Below are 22,730 nucleotides of genomic sequence, written 5' to 3' on the forward strand. Positions count from 1 at the left end.
TACGGTTAACGTGCTAAAATGTGCAGCCATTTCCACTTGTGCATACCCGGATACGAAGCACTCGCAGGAGCAGGGGCTCTTGCCGTCCTCCACTCCGTATTCGACCATTAAACTACATCTGAAGGAGTCGTAGCTAACTCATCCGGTTAAGTAGCGTGGATTAACATTTCTCCCTGCTCCGGAGCATAAAAGAGACGCCCTATGATACAGAGAGAAAGGAAGGAAAGGAAAGGCTGCAGTATATATAAAAAAAAAAGAATAAAAGATTACAATGGATGCAGTATACACTGCAGACTATGCATTCATTGTAAATAACAGCCAAAAGCATTTAAGGAGGACAGAGATAATCCAAACAAACCCAGAAAGCCCTTCTGGGAATAATTCATCACTATCTGTGTGGATGTAGAGGATTGTTTTATACTCGCTATACACTTAAATGCCTTCCCCTGAGCCGCCTTCATAAACAAGTCAAATTTAATTCAAACTGAAATCAATCATACTTATATTAGTCAAATAAGAAGCCCGTTACATATACCATAAGGCCATCTTTAACATATTAACACCACACACGCAGGAGTGGAAACGGCAGTGCGATTGTGGAGTGAACAAACTCTTTAGTCTTAACCGCATGGCACCAACAAACTGAGGAGTTATTTGAGTGCATGTTTTGTGAAATGCAATTAATTGTAGGCCACATGCAGGACTTCTTTTCCTAGAGGTTACCATCATCTGATTGCCATCAACCAACCTAAATGTAAATGCAAACAGTTGTTTGTCTTTTAAATAAACCTTTACTTATCCCTTATCTTTAAATTGACCTTTAATTTTTGACTGAGCTGGTTAAGGGGCACAATGGCCCTCCAGCTGACCACTCGAGAGCCCCCCTATTGTCTGCCGCTGCAGTCAAGCCTCTCCCCGTGCCGAGGCTCCAGAATGACAATGGGTCGATAATCTAAAAACCAAAGTTGATTTGCATGAGAGGGAAAAGCTGAATGATGGCAAACAGCCCTGCCTTTGCGGATGGCTCAATAGTGTGGGGACATTTATGAGATGATTTCAGGAGCGACAAAAAAAACAAAAAACAAAAACAAGAGGCGTCTCAAAATACACAGCCACGATATAATCGAGGTGATTGATGACTTAAAGCGAGATAGACTCTGTACAAAGCCGCATGCTGGAAGCCCACAAGTCTTTTTTCGTCAAGGCTGACAGATTGTTGAATTCGCCCTTTAGGGATGAACATGAGGGGCAGGGAAAAGGTCTCAACACTCACCAGACGCGCTCAGGTCCAGGGCACTTTGGAGCAGCAGGGCGATCCAGAGAGCGCAGGCTGGACATCTCCAGAGACGCTGGTTCGCCGCTGCCCGAGTTGGATACATTCCTCCGGCTCTGTGTTAAAAAACCTCTGCCCGCTTTTCACATCCACTGCACACAATATTTAATTTCGGACGCCCCCAAAGGAAAGCGAGCGCTCTTTTCCGACGCTCTCTCAAAGCGCACCAAAAGTGAAAAAAAAAACAAAAAATAAAAAAATGTGGGCGTCTTGAAGAAAGCTGTCTCCGTCTCTCCGGGATTCTGCCTCTTTCCTTCCTCGATTCTCTGCCCTACTCACTTCTTTGCCCCCTCTCTGTCTCTCTGCCTCTCTGTCTCTCTCTCCAACTGAGCGCAATCTTTCCAGCAAACTTCAGTGCAGGAGTTGTGCCCATTGGAGCCACATGGCTCCGATTAGCCAAGTGTCGCCACCGTGTGTTCACTGCAGAGAGCACCAGAGGGCAGGAGGAGGGTTTCCATTTATTTCCCTAAAGTCTTTTTTTCTGTTTGTAATTTAAATTAGGATATGTTTTTTCTTGAAAGCTCCAGAAAATCCATGGATCACCTGTTAGCTCGCTGTCTTTGTCCATGCTGGGACAAACTGTCACAGTTTACCGGGACACTCATTGGAACTGAGACGTCATTAACTTCACCTGAGATGTCCTACCATCGGGGGAAGTGGAGATATCTGGTGTATAAAAGTTCTAGGTACAAAAATCACTGTTAGAGGAATGGCATACATGCAAGTAAGTATTAATACATATATGCAAACTGATTATTTTTTATTTTAAGATCAGATTCCATCATGCTTCTGTCCCAAAATGAATTCATTTTAATCTCCAAATTTGTAATATTCACTTTAAATTGCTTATGTACAATATGGGGATACTCTTGACACTGAAACTAAACAGAGGAGTATATTTTTAAATATCTAAATTATGACTTCAATGGAATTAAGTAATCCAAGACAGCTTCTCAGTCTTTGGGCTTTACAAGGTACAGTGTTTACAAGAAGGAAAGTATTTTCTGGTGGGGAAAAAAACATTAAAATATACCAATAATAAATTGAAGAGGTGTGTATGGTGAATTCAGCGTAGCTTTATGTAGGCTATATATTTTATTGCACTCATATTTCGGAGAATATTCCCGTATATGATGATATTCTTCAGTGACTGTACACCGATCAGCCGCGACTTTAAAACCACTGACAGGAGAAGTAAATAACATTGACCATCTTGTGACAATTCAATGTCCTGCTGGGAAACTTGGATGTTACCTAGACCAGACCAGGCACCCCCACCCCATAGCAATGACACTTCTTGATGGCAGCAGCCATCCCCAGCAGGATGCAGCCCGTCACAGGGACACACACAAAAACGGTTTAGGAACAACTCAAAAAAACATGAAGAACAGCACAAGGTGTTGACCTGGCCTCCTAATTCACTAGATCCCAAACTGAAGTATCTCACACAAGGCACAAGGGAGACATGAAGGTCTGGGGTTCAAGTCTAAGCGCTGTCAAACTGCTGGGTCCTTGAGCAAGACCCTTACCCCAGACTGCTCCAGGTTCACCTTATCATATCTAATATAGATTTGAATAACGTTGATCATGTCTAAACAAATTACTAATGGGGCTGAACTGATTTTTGTGGATTATCTGATATCGAGTCACCTCATGCTGCATAGTGCGCCTTTTCACAAACCATCTGCCTTATTAAAACCATATCCAAACGTTTTCCTCGGAGAGCACCACTGAGTCAAACGTTCAACTCATTTGATTTGCGTTCATGCGTTAGATGTACTGTACAAAGACGGGGCCGTGTGAAAGGAGGAAAGAGGAAGCGTAAAGACAAAGGACAAAGGTCTATTGTGCCTGGAACAATGATGCCTGCAAACACGTTAAACAGCTACACATGGAGCACAGGTAGAATCAATAACTCCAGAGGTTTTCTGTATGGTTAACCCACCTCACTCCTCCTCTGTAACCCCACACCTTGTTTCATTTTACGCCGCTCACTTCTGGATTTTGACACGTACTTTGTCTCTGCATGAGGGCCTGCACACGCGGAGCGCTTTGAAAGACTAATACCGGCATTTTTTTGGGGGGGGGGGGGGACAGGAAGAGAATGGTAGCAATTTAGCATCTCCGGTTCTCCCATATTGTGACCTACCTCTGCTCATTAGAGGGAAACATCATCCTCTCTGAAGTATGTTTTGATTTAACTGCTGCAGAGTAAAGGAGAAGCAGCATGACAAATGTTTCAGACTGTATTATTTTCAACCGAAGACCCAAGTGAGGGTGAACTGGGTTGCTCACAGGCGTCAGGACTTCACCTCCAATATTGCTGGTCTTTGTCAGGCCCAGGAGCCCAGCGCAATAGTCCATGGCTACCTCACAGAGTCCACTTCCCTTCCACACTAAGAATCATCCCTGGAGAGATGCTGACAACCACCGTCTGGAGATAACACTGCCTGAGCTTCCTGTGGACCTTGAGATACAGTAAGGGCGTGCGCATTTTGTTTCAGCGGTCTCCTGTGTTGAATTCCCGTAGTACTGTAGACTTTATGTCAACACATCTTTCCAGAGTCCCTGGCCTGCCGTTATTTGAGTGGCTGAGGAAATTGAGAATATGGTGATTATGATGGTTGAGGGATAAAAAGCAGCAGGCTGTGATAGCTGCCAAAAGCTCTGATCAAAACCAGGGCCGTGGTCAATTCAACGTGTAAATAGAGACTGCAGCTCATTCGCTAATGATGACCGAGCGTTGAGCCTCTCTTTAACGCGCAAAAAAATCCATGCATGTCAGAGGTTGGGGTTGAGAAAAAAAGTGCTCTTCCGCCTTCAGAGTTTAATTCTTCTTGATTGGATTTAAGTGTAAGCGAAGAAGGACTAACAGATGCGCACTCTTAACTCAAACTTCTTTAAACTGCAATCTGCAATTTTAAGGTCTTCTAGGGGCCTGAGCCCATTTCTGGTTGATCCGAGCGTCTAAGGGAGCAGAGACAGGAAGAGTCACAACAAAAGTGTGTGTTCTCGTGTGCACGATTTCCCATAACCTCCCAATTAACGCAACAAAGGGCGTTTGTGCTCGGCTGATATCACATGGTGTGCAAATTCAAACAAAATAACCCTAAATAACTGTCAAACCAGGAGAAATTGGGCATGACTGATTGCAGTGTGCAGAAATGTGCGAGGTGATGCACATCATATGTGTTTCCCTCTAAAGCGCCGTTTTAGAGTTTCACGTTGAGCGGCCAGATGAGTTTAACCTAAGAGCTGCGTTTGGGTGGTTTTCTCTGTAATGAGGAGCCTCGGAGGAGCGGAAGGGAAAGACCTCACCACTGGTCCGATTGAGTAGCGAGATTATTCCTGACATCGGCCTGTTTTTTTTTTTTGTTTTTTTTTTTTTTCCCTCTTTGATGTCTGTCGACTCCGTTTTACCCAAAGTAGGATAAGATTATTAAAATTGCAACCATGCATGGTGAAACTCATCTAACTTTCATGTCGGAGTGGATTGGGGGGTTCTAAAAGGTCTCTTTGAAGAGCAGATCCCAGAGGCTTTCTGCTGTGGCTATGGCATATTGGACAGACTTTGTTATTAAGTCGGCAATAGGGGTTGAACGACTTTAAAGTCGACTAGTATGCGGTGAAAGTCGAGTCGACGTCGACTGGTCGATGACGTCACACATAAAAACACAGTAAAAAGTAATGCTTTGCAACAGTGAAATCTATTCTTGACCTGAATACAAATCCTTTTCTGTGTATAGCAACTAAATGTCTAATAACTTTAGACAATGAAATTCACCAGCAAACTCCTTTCTGTTACTGCAGGGCGTTTGGTGAAGCCCTTAATCGACTGCCGTTGAGAGAATTAGGATCGTTCCTCTACAAGCGTTAGCGTTAGTGGATGCCTTTTCAGGTGCAGTAGTACATTTGTTGTATTTCAGGACTGACTTACATATTCTCCATGTCATCTTTAGTGAAGTATTTCCACACACTTGATGAACCGCTGCTAGTTTGCTGCATTGAACCACGGGGCTCCTCACCTGTCTTCTAGGAGGAGTCCATGTTGTTATTGTCACGTGACCGGCGACTCGTCGACTTGCTGCTTAAAGCGGTAAAGTCACAGCAGTAAAGTCGACTAGTCGGTACAACCCCTAGTCGGCACAACCCCTAGTCGGTAATAATGTCCCAGTCAGTACAGGAGAATGAAAAGATGAAGATGTTGATAACCCTTCAAACATATCTGCTACATATTATTCTCTTTTTCTTCAAAATATTATGAAACTGTTTATCGGATTTTCCTTGCACCTCTTAGAAAATGTGTGAGCATGTTGCAAGCATTTCAATCAGCAGATAATTCCGGTCAGTTTTTGTTTTTTGTGTTTTTTGCTACGGTTTTGGACGTCCTTAAATGCCTGACAGAAAATATTAGCCCCACTGCGTCCTTTGTATCCCTGTAACGTGGACTGGAACATTCTGCAGTCAGAGCTAATAAATGTGGGATTGCAGGGAATATTTCCAGCCCAATCTTCGTGCATTAAAAGAAAAAAGGAACTCGTCAATGAGAGCAGGCAACACCCATGCGTTAGATATATAATGGAACAAACGCTGAGCACTGCGTAAACATCAAATTCCCTGTGATTTATTTGAAAAACCTCTCATTTGAATTCTCAGAAAAAAATAGGTAAACACGTGCTGGGCGAAAAACGCAAAGTTGTATTTTTGCTTTGTCCTGCTCTTTTCTGCAGATCAGTATAATGACTTGCAGTGGGTATTGTGCATCATAAAGTATTTTACTGGGTGAGTGTGCATTTTGCTTTTTCTGTTTGTGTTTTTTAGTGCAGAGCACGTGAAGAACAGATAAGCAGAAATAAAACAAAAGAATTTTTTTTGTTGTTGTTGCATGAGGTTAAATCTGAGAAAAACAGGGAAACCTCCTTCAATAAACAATCAATTTCAACATGTTTATTTGGGGTGCAATGTAAAGCGTTTGAAATTGTGGTTAAGGCCCCGCCATCAAATATACACTCCACAGGACAATGGGCCATACAAGTGTGGCGTCTCTGTGGTACTATTTGTCTACTTGTTGCCTGAGAACCAGAAGAAGAATTGGAGAGGATACTGGACCCAATCCAGCCTCCGCTCCGAACTGCTTGGTTCAACTGTGTGGTCAGAAATGTTCCAACTCATCTCGTCCCATTGCTGAACAGCTTTTATGGCCTCACCCATCATCCTGTACACTTCGGCTCCAGACCCGGAAAATTGAAAGTGTTAAGATGGCGATGACTCATGTGGTGCCTCCACATCTCTTAATGCCAGTTTTTTTGGGGGGGTTGTGGGGGGGTGGGAGGATTGTCTGAGACTTTATTAACCTCACACACCCTGTCAAAGCTTGTTCACGTCTAACGGACGAGTTTGAGGTGATATCATGCACAGACTATCTTAAGTTCCCCACCTACTTTGCGTTGGCTTTGCATCATTCAGCTTTAAACATAGCACACAAGTGTCGCGCAATGGCAAAACAGTCATTCAGTTAAAACCCTAAAAAAGCACAGGTTCCAAGAATGTATTGTTCTAAGTGGACATAACGATACTTTACAGTAAAGTATAAAGCACATACACCGATCTGCCACAACATTGAAACCACTGACAGGAGAACATTGACCATCTTTTGATATCAGTGTTCTGCTGGGAAACTTTTGGACCTGGCATTCATGTGGATGTTACTGTTGCCGGACACCTAATAGAAGGTCCATGTCCATTCTCTGATGAGTCAAAATTGTTTTGGAGGCAACAAGGGAGACCTACACAATATTAGGAAGGTGGTCATAATGTTATGCCTGATCAGTGTATATAATATACAGACTTTTTCCTGGGGCTATGGAAGTGCCTGATTCATAGTTTGTTGTTTTCAGTAATTCAATATTAAAGGTATCATATTCTACCCCCTTTTAAAAAGATAATTTAAGTCTCACAAATCCCCAGAATGGGTCTTCAATTTGTGAGCTCCACATGCTGTGCAGATAATTCATTCCTCCATCCATGTACACTCCTGGTTTTACAAATCAGCCGCTACAGTGTCTGTATCTCAAAATGCACTCAGACTGCTGATGCCCATGTCGGTTTCAGGAAGATGTTCAGATATGCGTGGGAAAACGAGGCTTGCGAGCCGTTATGTTTGGCAGAGAAATTAAAAGGAGTTATCATTATTATGACGTACTGTAAACATGAACAGATCATTCAAACAAATTCATTCAGAGGAAGGGAAGAAACAAACAGATGGTATTTTCTTGTATTTTGCAGCTCTTCACTTGATAGACTGTTTTCACAGAAGACTTGTCACTGTAGGGGGAGTGCAGGTGTCTTAATCGTGGCTCCGTTCAGCTTAGAGGAGGTCCTGCTTTGGTGCATTCTGGTCCACTGTCATGAATTACTGGGACACACAGAGTGGAACTGAGCCATCATTAATACAGCTGTGATTTCCTTCCTCTCCCTTGGTCTGTACGTTTAGGGACAAGAATATGACTTCTAGTGAACTCAAAGTGTACGTATTTAAGACATATTTACATGTCATGTTGATTTATTGGTTTAATTGCATCTTCAGGTTTATATGCAGCACTGAAGCACTATATCCTCTTGATAGGAAAATACATGTTTTATAACTTGTTTTATTTCTGCGGATATACCATATTTAAATATGAGTTTTATTCGATTGCCACACACAATTATTGCAGTGTTTTCATATACTAGTGGAGGGATAGTAGACAGAGTGGTAGCAACAAAAGTCCAGAGCTGTACCCACAAGAAGGTTATTACTTCAACAATTTTAATAATCTCAAAATAGTACACTATCCTCATTGGCAGAATCTTTGAGAGAAAATTACCTAAAGTACTGTGGTCATTAAAAGTTGTTGAGTGACGATAATAAATGGGAATTTAATAATTTGTTTTGTATGAGAGGCTGGGATAAAAATGTAATTTCACAGGCAGGTGTTATGAAAGCTTCCCCCTTCCAAACTATAATACTTAATCACTTGAGTGGAAGAAAAGTCTCACACAGACACAACCATGAGAACCAGAAGGGCAAAAACCTCATTAGTTTCCTCAGTCATTATTTGAGGACTTTGAGAATGACGTCTTTGTCCACCACCGCGTTGCCCTCTTCATGCAGGCAGGCAATGAACGGGCCGCTCTCAAAACATACGGCCCAGTGCCAGCGCCGGAGAAAGCCATTTGGACATCTAATAGCTGTGGAGCAGGCCAGCTTAATGTAAGCCTTATTGTGATTACCTGATGTAATGACAGCCAATCCAAATACGGCCTGTGAGCCATTATGAGTCAAACAAGAGGAGCACATTATGCATTGCACTATGTCAGCCTGACAGGGTCTGAACAATGCAGCATGAGGAAAAGAGTTTCCACCCTGCTACAGTGACTCCTGAGGGAGAAAGAGCGGCGGGTAGTACATCCTAAACGCCATAGATTTTACCTTTAAAGACAAGCAATCAGCTTTAAAAGCCAATATCTGCAATCTTGATGTAAACATAAGATAAAAGATTGGAACTATTTATTTAAATGTAGCTTTAAATAGTCTGCAGTGCCTTGTGAAATGTGCGTCTAAAAGCCTGTGTCAATAAAATCCCAGGAAATGTAGATTAGCAGTAATAGTTGGCTGTAACATAACGCCGCGTACATCAAAACGCCACACATATCTGCAAGAAAATACAACTTGATTGGTCAATTAGCTCCAGCTGAAGGAATATTTGCCATGTGCAGGGCTACTTGTGGTTCCTAGAATTTCAAAAAGTTGAATGGGAGGTAGAGCCTTCAGCTATATTCTCCTGTGGAACCAGATCCTGGTTTGGGTTCGGGAGGCAGACACCCTCTCTACTTTTAAGGTTAGGCTTAAGATTTTCCTTTTTGGTAAAGCGTATAGTTAGGGCTGGACTGAACCATCCCTTAGTTATGCTGCAACAGGCCTAGGCAACTGGGGGACAATGCACTGAGCACATGTCCTCTACTCCCTTCTTTCTCACACCAAGTTCCTAACCTCTAATTTCTTTTCTCTGGCACCGAGCTCCTATCCTCTAATTTCTTTTCTATGTCACCAAGCTCCTGTCCTCTACTTTCTTTTCTCTGGCACCAAGCTCATATCTTCTAATTTCTTTTCTCTGGCATCGAGCTCCTATCCTCTATTTTTTTTTCTCTGGCACCGAGCTCCTATCCTCTAATTTATTTTCTCTGTCACCGAGCTCCTATCCTCTAATTTATTTTCTGTCACCAAGCTCCCATCCTCTAATTCCTTTTCTCTGTCACCAAGCTACTGTCCTCCTTTTCTCTGGCACTGAGCTCCTATCCTCTAATTTCTTTTCTCTGTCACCAACCCCCTGTCCTCTAATTTCTTTTCTCTGGCACCAAGCTCCTATCCTCTAATTTCTCATCTAATTTCTTCTCCATTACTACCCATGCAATTCTGTTGTACTACTGTACAGCATGTTAACTGCTGTGTCCCTCTCTCTCCCTCCCTTAGAGCAAAACTCTATATTTGTTAGAATGACACTGACATACATGACAGAAACTGGCGTAAAATTTGCTGTCCGTGATTGAGGCCCGATTTTCCATTTCACATTCAAAGAGGACGACGGACAGAGAGGTCCCTTGTGACGCGCTACCCGATTTTTCTCCTCAACCCCTTATGAACTTAAGTTGTAGCCAATTCACATCCAAAATAACAGAAGTTGTGTGAGGGGGAAAAAATGTTGACACAGATCCAGTACCTGCAAACACTCATCATTCATTCATTCTTACACACCCCCCACCCCCACAAAAAAAAAGGCTGCTCATCTGTTTGTCTTTAGATGCAGCCTGTGGGATCCGCTGACCTCCTGACACTTTGTAACTCCAATCGTTAATCAGGATTACAGTGACTATCTCATTACATGAGAAGAAATGCGAGGGAGGAAGAGAATTCATCAGTTCATACTCGCCTCAGGAATGTATTTGGAGAGCCATTGGCTTTCTTTTTTTTTTTTATTCTTCTGGAACTTGTCCTACAGTAAGACGTGGCTCAGTCACTGCAGGATAGGATCTCTTGTGTTTATCTAGATTCTAGAATGATGTCCCAATTTAGCAAAAGCTATCATTAATCCCGCTCCTCTTGTTTTGGCTTTCCCTTGCTTTGTGTTGGGGCGGCTGTGGCTCAGTAGGTAGAGTGGGTTGTCCACGAACCAGAGGGTTAGCGGTGCTACATGCCAAAGTGTCCTTGATGTGTCTGTGACTGTAAAGCGCTTTGAGTACCAATGGGTAGAATATAAAAGCAAGGCCATTTTCATAATCCTTGTCCTGATAATTACTGCAAACATCAGCTGGTTTCTTGACGGTGAAGTATCTACGATGATGAATGAAAACTTTTTATCACTCAACCAGAAATTAAAACATGACCACAGTCATTGTCTGTAAGGTTCTTTTATTATCGGTAGATGTGTTAGTTCTAGAGACTTTAGCTGGGACTCAGGCTGAGAGGCTGGTGATGGTGGTTTAGGAGAACGAAGGGGGGGGGGGAGGCACAAGGTCGGAAAGGGAGGGGGGGAGTGGAGGGAGAGGGGGTGAGGTTGCCCCAAATGACTCGTTTATGATCAGAACGGCAGTGTCTCCATTTTAGAATATAATTCAGGATTCATCAGATTCGGTTACAGAAAGTACATGAGGCGCGCACACACATCTAGCCGTTTGTTTTCCTTAAATCACAGTATAAGTGCTATTGAAGTGACAACAATTCACTTGTTTCTAAAGTGCAACCCTTTCCTATAAATTTGGATCATTATTATATATGAACATACAAGCTTAATGAAGTCTAGCACTACAAGTTGGCAGTGGATAAAAACCTCCTCATGTATTTTCTTGTTTTCAAGCTGCATGTATGTTGAGTTTCTGTTATTTTTGTTTTTTTTTGGTTTCTTTTTCTGAATGGGCCAGAAACCGAAGACAGAACAGCATTCAGGGTCAGATTCACCCCCCTCCCCAGGAAAGCGGAGGTATCCTGTTGCTGAGCGTGAGTGAAGGCAGTGTGGCGGAGGAATCATGTGATCACAGTTGGGCCGGTGCGTCCAGTCTTCTCTTGGAGCTGAGAGACCTTGAGGGCGATGTCCACCAGCGGAGCCAGCATCACCTGGACCACATGAAGACAAAGAACAAAGGACATCTGACTTCCTGTTCTGGTCATGCCTTGTGCACACACCCTCCCTGGCCCCTGCATTTGTCATGGTTTGTTTAGTTTCCTGGGTTTCTGTTTATTGTATTTAGTTAATTTCTTGGTTTTTCACAGTCATGGTTTGGTGTTTAGCTTTTCTGTTCTGCTTCCTGTTTTATTTTGTTAAGTTCTGGATTTCCTGTTTTTGTGTTACTTCCGTGTTTTCCCCCTTTTGATTAGATCATTGGATTCACCTTGTGTTGTTTCTTGATTTGCTTCACCTGTGTCTCGTCACCCCTCTGTTCCTCGTGTGTATATATAGCTCTGCCTTCCCCTTTGTTCCTTGTCATGTCATACTGTTTGTATGCCTTGTTCGCGTGTTCCATGTCATAGATTTGTTTTGATTTTTGTTTTTTCCTGCCTCATCAGCAGCGCTCTTAGTTTTTGTCAGTTTTGTCTTTTTTTTCTACTCCTGCCTCTGAATCCTGCATTTGGGTCCCAAACCTCCATTCCCTGCTACCCTTCTTGACAGCATTCCCTGTACAAGTAGCAGACGTAACAAGCTACCTAATATAGTGTTAAAGCAAGGGTAGCTAAATGGTCATTAATGTAGTATATTTCCTGGACAAGGCCAGATAAGCTGCTCGTCTCAGATTTCAGTGTTTATAATAAACTGTGCAAACCATCTCCTGGCTTTAGTTTCAAGTGTAAAAGATGGACTTAAATATCATCTACAAAAAATGCAATACAGTATTCATTCATAAATCAGGTATTGTCTCTGAAGGTTCTTAGTCATCCAGGTCAGGGTATATCAATTTAAAAAAAACAAAAAAAAAACAAGCTAAAACAAAGGCAAATGGACATGTTTGAGTTTTCTTAAAGACGTTTCATCATCCAAGCAGAGTCTTCAGTTCCAAACGACTGGTGGAGAGTTTAGGATTTTATCTGTTGGTAGTTAACACCTCACAGACTCGCATGACTATGGTCTGTTAAAAAAACGTCTTAATTGTCTAAATGTTAAAATTAATGTCCAGGGTGTACCCCGCCTCTTGCCCAATGACAGCTGGGATAGGCTCCAACCCCAAAATGAATGAATGACACTCAAACAACAAGCTTCAAAGTGTCGAGTGACTCGGTAAACATTATCGCTGCTGGTGTTGATTCACGTTTGAAAAAAAGCACAATGAACGTGAAAGCAAAATAGAGATTTCAACGCCCTATTCAAGACTTGAAGGGGGACCTTTTTACAAAACGTTACCATACTTATCTGGATTTAAGATTCCAGGACCAGAAAACCCTAAATAAATAATAAATGATACAGTTTTATGAAGTGAGGTGCTAACGTTTTTAAATTGTTTCAGACCTACGAGCAGAATCATCCAGAGATCTGCCAAAATAAAATTATCTTCTTAAAGACAAGTACAGTTTTGTATAACACAGTCTGATAAACCAGGAATAAACTAGACAAGTAGAAATAAAAAGCAGCTTTGTGAACGGTTTCTTTTTCTTCTCTAAATCTAACCGCCTGGGTGTGTAAATCAAACCTACCCAAAGTCGGCCAACTGAACCATTAACCCGCTGGTCATTTATCTGTCAAGTTAAGATTCTGAAGCAATATGTTTCTGCTTATCTGTTCATTCACTGCGGCTAAGAGCTGAAGAGGATAAAGGGGCTCGGGTAGAACTTTTATTCACTCGTTTCTTTCTCGTCTTTCTTCCTTGTACTACATCACCTCCCTGTCTACACCAGTCAGAATGACTTTATGAAGTGTCTTGCTGGAACCTCGCACTCTTTATTTTTCCCCTGCTACGTTCCTCTCTCTTCACGCTGGCCCTGATAAGCTGCCATAACTCAAGACTTGGCCAAACATCTCCCATGTTGAATAAAAATCTCTTTTGGAGAGCTCCACCCAGTGCAAGCTGGTCGTCCTGCACGTTGCACATCATCCCAGCCAGGCTGAAGGGACCCAGATGAGCTAATCTGTGTCCAAAGTAATCAAGGTGGGTGACGATTGACAAACTATATTAATATATTTATTTTCTGAATCATTAGTCACATGCAAAAATATTCATAAGAAAGGGGAAAAAAAGTTTGTGCTGGTCCTGGTTCCATGAGTACTTATTTTCCTAACAGATGACTTCATCTAGCCGCCTGAAACTACTACTCAGTGTCCTGACCTGTGGATCCTGGTAAATTTTCTTCGGGTCCTTCTCGTAGCTGTCTATGTAGAGCCTGATGGTTGCTCCTGCGCTGCCTGTACCGCTGAGACGGAAAATGATCCTGGAGCCGTCAGAAAAGATGATCCGGAGGCCCTGAGAGCGAACAAGCGAGCGAGAGAGAAAAAGAAAAAGAGGATGATGAATTAAAATGTTGGAAAACATGTGGAGGTACAATGTGTGAGGTGCATAACTCACACATGCTGATAGTTAGGGGTGTGACTTCATCAAGTTTTCAGCCAGTTTTCGAACTGCATCATTACTGTTAATACATCACTTTAAAACGAGGTGGCATCGCTTCAAAATATTAAGGCTTGACTGTAACGAGGAAGCCCTTCCAGTCTTAAATTGGATACAGACTCTTAGGAGGACTTGAATTGAAAATGGACGGATCAAACACCCCACATATACTGATCAGGCACAACATTACGACCACCTTCCTAATACTGTGTAAGTCTCCCTTGTGCCTCCAAAACAGTTGTGACTCATCAGAGAATGGACATGGGCCACGGTTTAGTTGTTCCTAAACCGTTTTTGTGTGGATGCCCAGCTACATCCTGCTGGAGATGGCTGCTGCCATCAAGGAGTGTCATTGCTATGAGGTGGGGGTACCTGGTCTGGTCTGGGTGGGTGCTACATGTCTAAGTAACATCCACATGAATGCCAGGTCCAAACGTTTTTCCCAGCAGAATTCTCCTGTCAGTGGTTTTAATGTTGTGGCTGATCAGTGTATCCTAAACACTCCTTCCAAAGTTAGATGGAAGACTGAGTGAACACAGAATAACTTCTTTATGGGCTCTGTTCTTTACCTGATTCTTGGACACGCTTCCATCCACAGGGTCCGTGTAGGCAAAATTATCAGAGACGGCCACCTCGTAAGTCTTATCACCCGAGGAGAACTTCTTTCCTACAAAGGACGGGTCGAACATCGCCGTCTCCAGATCCTTGATCATCTTGTTGGCAGCATCTGAATCAACCTCCTCATAGTCGTACCTGGATGTGAAAAGTTGAACTAGGTTGATTAAAAAATATAAACCACAGAAACCCTGAATCTTTTCAAAAGTCTTTTTATCATATGCTGTAGTTCTCTAACTTGCCACTAGAAGGTGCCAGAGTAACACCTGAACACCCTGGATTCCTACATCTACAGAAGTCTTGGCAAAAGAAATCTTGCTATTGCCAACATAAAATATTGCTCTTTTGGTCTAAGATCAAATTTTATAAACAGCTCTACAGGCTTAATTCCCGACCTGGTGAAAAAGTTCCTGCCAAACTTCTGCCAGTGGTCTTTCATAATGTCCTCCACGCTCTGTTTCCTGGTGGCTAGGATAGACAGCCATGCAAGCACCGCCCACAAGCCATCCTTCTCACGGATATGATCTGAGCCTGGTTGGTTGGCAGAAAAAGGAAAGGGGTTGAGAGGGTGTTAGCACGCGAGGGGCACAGCGTTCTCTCACTGGAGTCCTAGCCGTGTGACGACTCGCTCTCACCAGTGCCGAAGCTCTCCTCCCCACACAGCGAGAGTTTGCCGGCATCCATCAGATTCCCGAAGAACTTCCAGCCAGTTGGAGTCTCGTACAGCTGCATCTTCAGAGCTTTAGCCACACTGGAACAGATTGGCAGGCGTAATAAAATAAGCAAAAATGCTACCTCAGCACTTTTCCAATTTACCTGCGAAAGAAAACTTTAGGTTAAATGTTATGTGGTGTCATTTTTACTTGTCCAAGGCTCCGCTGGTGGGCATACTGCGAGCCAGTCCTTTGACACCAGTCTTCTGGAAGTAAGGGATGCTGGTGATGTTGGCGGCGATGACGGCCACAGAGTCTGAGGGGTTCACAAAGAAGCCATGTTTTCCAAGCACCATGTTGCGGTCCTGAAGATGAGGCAAAACAAGGGGTTAACAATCACAAATTGTGCGCAAGATACTCAAAATTTAGTTTACTATGCTGACTGACAGCAAAACTGTTAAATTTACTGAATCATATGTGATGATCTATATGTGATTTCTTAATAATTTAAAAATATAAACATTTCTGTACACATTTTACATAAAAATCTTTTACATTTCCTCATGACCTAGTGATTTATTTGTTTTATTATATCATACTTTATATATTAGTTCTGTTCCTTTCACAAACATGAGATAAGTGTTAGGGAGAAAGCTAGAGAGAAAACAAGCTACGTTAAATCATTCACTGTCCCCATTAAATGCTGCAAACTTGACATAAGTTCAACTCAGGCTCACCCTGGGACCCGGGCCCATTACTGACTTTTTAACTTAATAGACCGGGGTTTATTAAATTTATTTTATGCGTGCTGAGATCATAGATTTAAATCCAGTTCACAGACTTCACAACTCCGCTCTCGCCTCTCCCCAATAAGCCGTCTGATTTAGTAGCTGCAAAATAATCCGCTCACTTACACCGTCACCATCGAAAGCCGCTCCAAAGTCATATTCTCCACCTTTCATGGCTTTGACCAGGTCGGCAGCGTACGTCAAGTTGGGGTCAGGGTGGTGGCCACCGAAGTCCTCCTTGGGGACACAGTTGACCGCTGAGTTTGCAGGGGAACCCAGCTCTTCACATACTATCTTTTTCACATAAGGGCCAACCACTAGAGGGAGAGCAAGTGTCAGTAAAAGGAGCCAGAAAAAAACAAAAATGTAAACTATTCAATGTCTTTACACAGTGATACCCTTAATATTTGTGTCTCCTGTTACTAATTCAATCAAACCAATTTAGAAACATATGCAAATTTTTTATTTTTTTTGCTTTTGTACGTACGCTTTTTATTTTTGCTTATACTATTATAGTATTTTATTTACATCCTTATTATGATCCTTACGCATTTTTCTTTTCACTAGCGACTTTCCGTACCGTTTGCTTACATGCAATTCCCTTGTGGATCAATAAAGTCTAAGCCTAAACCCGGTTTCCTCTGTTTGAGCTGCAAGAGTTGTCCCATACCTCCGTGCATAGCATCCAGTCGCACATTAATGTGACTGGCTCCAGAGAGAAGCTCCTTCAGTGCAGCAAAGTCAAAGATGCTCCTCAGCATCTCAGCATAGGCCTCAACTGAATCCACAATCTCCACTGAGACAAATAAAGAGAATTCGAGCACAATTACAATAGGGGCTATTTTCAAGATAAAGACTATAGATGCAAAATGAACAAATCAGTACACACGGGTCACACTACTTGATGGATTTCATTTGATATCAAGACAAATCAGAACCTTAAAACTACATTTCACGTTGCTGGTATTAATTTTGAACCCTGAACAAATGAACTGTTGTACCTGTGAATGGCTTGAAAGTGTCCACTTCAAAGGTCTGCTTGCCGATCTTGGACAGATCAACTTTGAGCTCTGGGCAGATGTGATACTGCTGCAGGCCTTTGCTGACCTCAAATATCTTGTTTGTGATGCCCTCTGGAGCAGGTCCTGGGTGTCAAAGCAAAAGGGTGAATTACGTACTGAGAGATATGCAGAGTCGAAACATAACAGCGCTTTCAAAATGACTCCATGCAGCTTTCTTCTCATTGAACCAACTGTAACTAGATAAACAACGGGTCTGTGAACTCCTCTCACCTCCACTGGAAATGTTGTACTTGATGCCAAAATCTCCATTGGGACCCCCTGGGTTGTGGCTGGCTGTGAGGATGATCCCACCCACCGCCTTGATCTTGCGGATCACACAGGAGACTGCTGGGGTGGACATGATGCCGTTCTGACCAATCACCAGGTGACTAATCTGCAGGTAAGGATGCAAGATTAATACACACACGTTTAAACTGAAAACACGAGGAGAAAGAAAAGGAGATACTACAGAAAGGTTAATCCAGAAATTATGGTAAATTTGAGGAGCGGGGATGTGCAAGGCAAATGCATGAGGGCTACATATAAAATGTATACTTGACAAATCAGAGCTAAAAGTACTTGTTTTGATTTATCTAACTCAAAGACACACAGTAAATCTGGATGAATAATAAACCAGAATACAAACTGTGACTAAGATTACTGACACAATCTCACGGTTACCTTCAAATATTATGCAATCATCGTGTGGAAATTCAATGTAGACACAGCAAAACGTGTTTTACGCAAAAAAAAAAAAAAAGTTCCTCCTTTATTTCAGTCATTTATTTACAGCTTTTGCTTTTGTGAGGTGATTCACAACCGGCTACAGAAGAGGCTAGCTAAAAATAGCACATGTATCTCTACTCTCCCTTCATTGTGAAACCGTGTCTCTATCTCAGTCCAGGAACGCTGTCTATTTAAGCATGCAGTGGTTTGCTTTGTGTAAACATTTGAGCGACAGTGCCTCTGTCTCTGCCACCCGGCCAGTGCCACCTCCCGATATAGACCAAAAATTGCAAAAAGCAACCCAAATCAGCCATCTGACTGGCATCTTTAAAAACAAAAAAAACATGGCTACTTGGCAGCAGCCATAACAGAGGGTGGCCATGTCAAGAGAGAGAAGGTCACAGATTCAGTAAAGACAGCAATGCCCTGTGCAATATGAAGAGGCTACCTTATGTGCCACTATTAAACGTGTGCATCGGATATTTTAATGTTTAAAATTCTGAATTAAACGTGTAGCATGTCCGATCCGTGCATCCTGCAGCCTGAGCCTGCAGTGCCCATCTATGCTACAGACATATGCAGGGCAACGTGACTGGCTGCGCGTTGCACATCACGCCACCCCCCCTCTTTCGCCTAAAAGAAACATCACTACCTCGTTATGAAACAATACGACAATGTTAGTCCATCACACTTCCTTTTACAACATGCACACACATAAAAAAAAACTGCTTCTGGCAGTTTTTGGCAAGACTAAACCCGCGGTCGTTTTGTGCAATCCGCAAATGAAATCCTCTGCACCACCGGGGTGTAAATGTCAAAGGTAGTCGTGTCATATGTAACCGGCCTCCCTCCGTCATGCACTTTATCCAAAAGATCACCGCAGTCAAACAGGACATCGGAGACAGAGCAGGAAACGCCAGGCTGAATCTTGAAGACACCTGTCAGGTTTAGTGACTGGTTCAAGCAGTTTTTTCCCCTTAATCACAGTGGAAATCAATGAAATGTGACAAGCCAAGGCAGGAAATCCAACAAACAGTGTGTCTTCTGTTATTGCACAGGAATGAGGAAAGCTTGCAAGAACACGCAGGGTCGGTTAGCTAACTGAAAGCCATTCATTTTTATAGCATCACTTAGCTGCAACCGAATAACGTTCCTGGCAATATTCGCGTATGGTTATGTCAATATTAACGTTAGCATGTTATTGGTACATATTTTGAATGATATTGTTTGAAATTTGCTGTCATTCTAGTTAGCACGAAGCTTAACTTGAACTTTTTAGTTGCTAACTTTAGATGTTAGTCCAAAAATATATATAATACACGACAAAGTAGGGTTGTTATTAAGGAATAAAGTTGACAAACTTGACAGCTAGCTTGACGTTAACTTGCTAGCCGCGATGCTAACCAGGGTAGACAGTGTTTTCTAAGCTAGCTGCACACACACACACACACACACTGCAAAGAGACTGCGAATGTGAACAGTGTCCCCTTATTTTACTGACCCCGTTTGCAGCAGCAATCTGGACGATCAGCTGAATCGCGTCCTTCATGAAAAACCTCCCATCTCCTCCCACCACCAGAGTGGCCGCCTGGCGCTCGGCTGGCTCCACGACCGAGATAATGCTCTGGATGAAGTTCTCCGCATAGTGCTGGTTCTGCTGGAACACCGTCACCCTCTTCCTCAGGCCGCTCGTACCGGGCTTCTGGTCCGCGTACGGCTTCGTCTTCACTGTCGTAATCTTCACCATGTTTGACCCCCAGTGAGCACCTATGGCCGTGCCACCCCCCTGTGTGATCCGCAGTCTGGTCCGATGAGGAGGCGACTGCGGCGGGACAGGGCAGCCACATACACGTACACGCCGGACAACTCCCCCTTTTTTTTTTTTTACACACCCGCCCTGTCGGTTTAAAGGGCAAGTAGGTGGGTGATTTCTTCACACGCATCCACGACAACATACAGCACGTGTGACACATCGTAATTTTTGATCATATCTTAGGCTTTGGTAAAAACTAAACAACAATAAGTGAATTCTTTAATAGTGCTGTAATGACAAAACGCTGCACAGGGCCGTAACCTGGATTTTAGAAATACTGAAGTCACTTTGGGCCCCCCACAATAGGCTACTTTTATTAAACAGGAAATGCCACATCCATTAAACATTAAAAACATTAAAAAATTACATATTCTTCTTGACTTTTTATAGCACAGAAGCAAATAAAAAATGAAGGAAATCTCTCCAACATGAAGCAAAGGAGGAAGTGCCATTAAATGCAGTTCCTCAAATGGCCACTTGAGGCAGAATCCCACGTGTCCATACACCACAATATTAAAATCACTGGCAGGAGAATAAGAAAAAACCTTTATTAGTCCCGCAATGGGGAAATTGCAGTTCACAACAGCTTACAGAAAATGCAGAATAAAAAATAACAAGAGCAAAAAGAGTAGCTATAAAAGATAAATAATGAAATAGAATTGAATAGAAATATTGCACAGATTGAATTGTAATATTGCACGGGTTGAATTGTAAAATATTGCATAGACTGGTGTCAAGCTGTTGTTTGGAGTTTTTACACCTTATGGTGTAATACTATTGCACATATATGAGAAGTCTTTACACTTGTGGTGTAATAATATTGCACATATTAAGAGTGTTCCTTGTGGAGCCTGACAGCAGCAGGAAGGAAAGACCTTCTGTATCTTTCCTTCACACATCGAGGGTGAAGCAGTCTGTCACTAAAGGTGCTCCTCAGTCCTGTCAGGTCACCATGCAGGGGGTCTGACTCATTGTTCAGCATGGATGACAGTTTAGCCAGGACTCTCCTGTCACCCACCTTCCCCACCAAGTCCAGAGGGCAGTACAGGACAGAGCTGGACTTCCTGATGATCTTATCCAGCTTCTTCCACTCCCTCTCTGTGATGCCACTGTTCCAGCAGACCACTCTGTACAGGATGGCTGATGCCACTACAGAGTCAAAGAAGGTCTTCAGGAGTGCCCCTTTCACTCCAAAAGACCTCAGTCTCCTCAGAAGGTAGAGCCTGCTCTGTCCCTTCCTGTAGAGTGCGTCATTGTGGTGAGTCCAGTCCAGTCCAGAAGTAAATAACACTGGCCATCTTGTTACAATGCCATGCTCTGCTGGGAAACGTTTGGATCTGGCATTCATGTGGATGTCACTTAGACATGTAGCACCCACGTAGACCAGGCCAGGCACCCCAACCCCATAGCAATGACACCCATTGATGCACACAAAAACAGTTTAGGAACAACTCAAAAAAACATGAAAGACTAGTGGTAATGTCACAGGTGTTTTTTTCCATCTATATATACAGTCAATGACGTCAGCCTTTGACTGTTTACAGTATGGATGCAATGTTACATCACCAGTGCACCAGGTTTTAAAATCTCACACAACCTACATCAGTTTGAGTCTTAGTAATGCAAATATTTCTCATCTCTAACCATATGGTTAGACCATATGAGGTCTGAGATTCAATGTCTACCACAAACCCAGTCTTTTAATTGTTTTATTAGGCTATTATTTAGATGAATTCATATTGTACTTACATGGTTTAATGTTTCTGTAAATATAGATTACCAGCATAAATATGAAAGCGGTGCTAGAGTATATTATTTTTCTGCAAAATGCCAGCTTTAGATTATAGGAGAAAGGCTAAAAGCTTTGTTGATCCATGAACCCACACATGTAATTCATGCTCAAGAGGACCTTTGTACTCCCCGGGTCGAATAATTTGCTCATAGAGGTCAATGACTGCAAGCCAAGGCCTGTTGCCCATGCCTTTTATTTCTTCATTAATATGTTAAGTCTGAACAATAACTTAATAAAATATTGAATGCTCTATTAGGTGAAATAAAATCTTAAAAAAACATACTTACCACATACAAAGAGAGAAAGGCACTGCACTACAGCAGTCATTTATTTCAGAGACAGAGTAATTTTCCAGAGAGAAAGTTGTGAAATAATCTGCTCCAGGCCTCTGACGTTTGCCTGTTGCATCACGTTGTGTTTGATCATCATCGGTAGAGCAAAGTTTATCATCAGACCTCTCATTACGTCAGTGGGGCATGTGTAGTTGTCCTTCCACCACAATGTGCATCTTTATATGTAGCATATAAACGTATGTATAGGATTCTGTCTTGCAGTAGAACAGGAACAAATGTTAAGAGCATATCAAGTGCAGAGTCAGTTTATTCCCGGTTCTTTCAGTGTATTGCATCTGTCAAACCAACATCTTATTTACCTCAAAATTATTCTATAGCCCTGTTTTAGTCCAAGTTATCACAGTTAGAGTGAATTTTTAAACACATGCATAATGATTTTAGGAATGACTGTCTCACAAAATTGATATTTGAATTAGCTCACACTGCAACTGCCCCAAGCACTCGGGCGATACTACACCTCAGTGTTGGGAAAAGAAGAGCAGACAGGGGCTCGGGACATTAAATACAACTCACACGCCATGTGACATTTAGTTAGCTGCCTCTACTGTTTCAGCAGAGAAAGTCAAAGGGCAAATAATGGCCCGACAGAGTTATAAATAGGAGGTCAAGAGTGTGCTCGACTAGAAAGGCCAAGGGCAAATAAAGTTTAGACCTGAGCGCAATGCAAAGGAATGCATTTCACTGCCAGCCCGTAACCCCCGCAGCCCCATACTGCGTTTAGAGTATGGAGACCAAAGGCTTCGCATAGATTTCATGCAGTGCTAGCAGAGACATTGACATCGTGTGTTTTACAGGCCAAAAGTTGTCTTGGTTGCAATCAGTTTTTTTTTTTTTTTTTAAACAGCTCCAGTTTAATGTGAAGTGTCAACGACATACCAGGACCAGATGTTGGCTTTCTCACAAGTCCAACAGGAAAGTTAGACTCGTAATTTACACAACTGTTATCTGTAATATGTCGTGTGTCATCTT

The 22,730-nt window shown here is 42.5% G+C and overlaps 2 protein-coding genes across 2 annotated transcripts in view; both read right to left on the minus strand.

Annotated features, from left to right (window-relative positions):
* ror1 (receptor tyrosine kinase-like orphan receptor 1) overlaps positions 1 to 1,379 on the minus strand; it is a gene marked incomplete at its 5' end in the record, with an annotated part of 130,811 nt that extends 129,432 nt beyond the window's left edge. Inside the window, one exon of the mRNA XM_084548558.1 lies at positions 1,274 to 1,379. Within this exon, the coding sequence (XP_084404684.1) occupies positions 1,274 to 1,379 (106 nt within the window). The remainder of the gene's footprint in view (positions 1 to 1,273) is intronic.
* A 9,393-nt stretch (positions 1,380 to 10,772) lies between these two features.
* On the minus strand, positions 10,773 to 19,649 carry pgm1 (phosphoglucomutase 1). Its single transcript, XM_084548245.1, has 11 exons — positions 19,305 to 19,649; positions 17,309 to 17,471; positions 17,018 to 17,161; positions 16,687 to 16,812; positions 16,143 to 16,333; positions 15,439 to 15,593; positions 15,211 to 15,326; positions 14,971 to 15,106; positions 14,530 to 14,713; positions 13,682 to 13,816; positions 10,773 to 11,483 (listed from the first exon to the last, which is right to left on the minus strand). Exons 1-11 carry the CDS (start codon positions 19,548 to 19,550, stop codon positions 11,394 to 11,396), a joined length of 1,686 nt encoding a protein of 561 aa, XP_084404371.1. The 5' UTR covers positions 19,551 to 19,649; the 3' UTR covers positions 10,773 to 11,393.
* Positions 19,650 to 22,730: the final 3,081 nt, after the last annotated feature.

The sequence above is a fragment of the Chelon labrosus genome (assembly GCF_963514085.1).
Source record: "Chelon labrosus genome assembly, chromosome: 7".
Taxonomy (NCBI): Eukaryota; Metazoa; Chordata; class Actinopteri; order Mugiliformes; family Mugilidae; genus Chelon; species Chelon labrosus.

Coding starts and splice junctions, on each gene's coding strand:
- pgm1 (XM_084548245.1), bottom strand. CDS start 19,550: ATGGTGAAGATTACGACAGTGAAGACGAAGCCGTACGCGGACCAGAAG. Junction 15,327..15,438: donor ACCAGCGGAGCCTTGGACAA/GTAAAAATGACA, acceptor AATCTGTTCCAG/TGTGGCTAAAGCTCTGAAGA. Junction 14,714..14,970: donor GGCAGGAACTTTTTCACCAG/GTCGGGAATTAA, acceptor TTTCACATCCAG/GTACGACTATGAGGAGGTTG.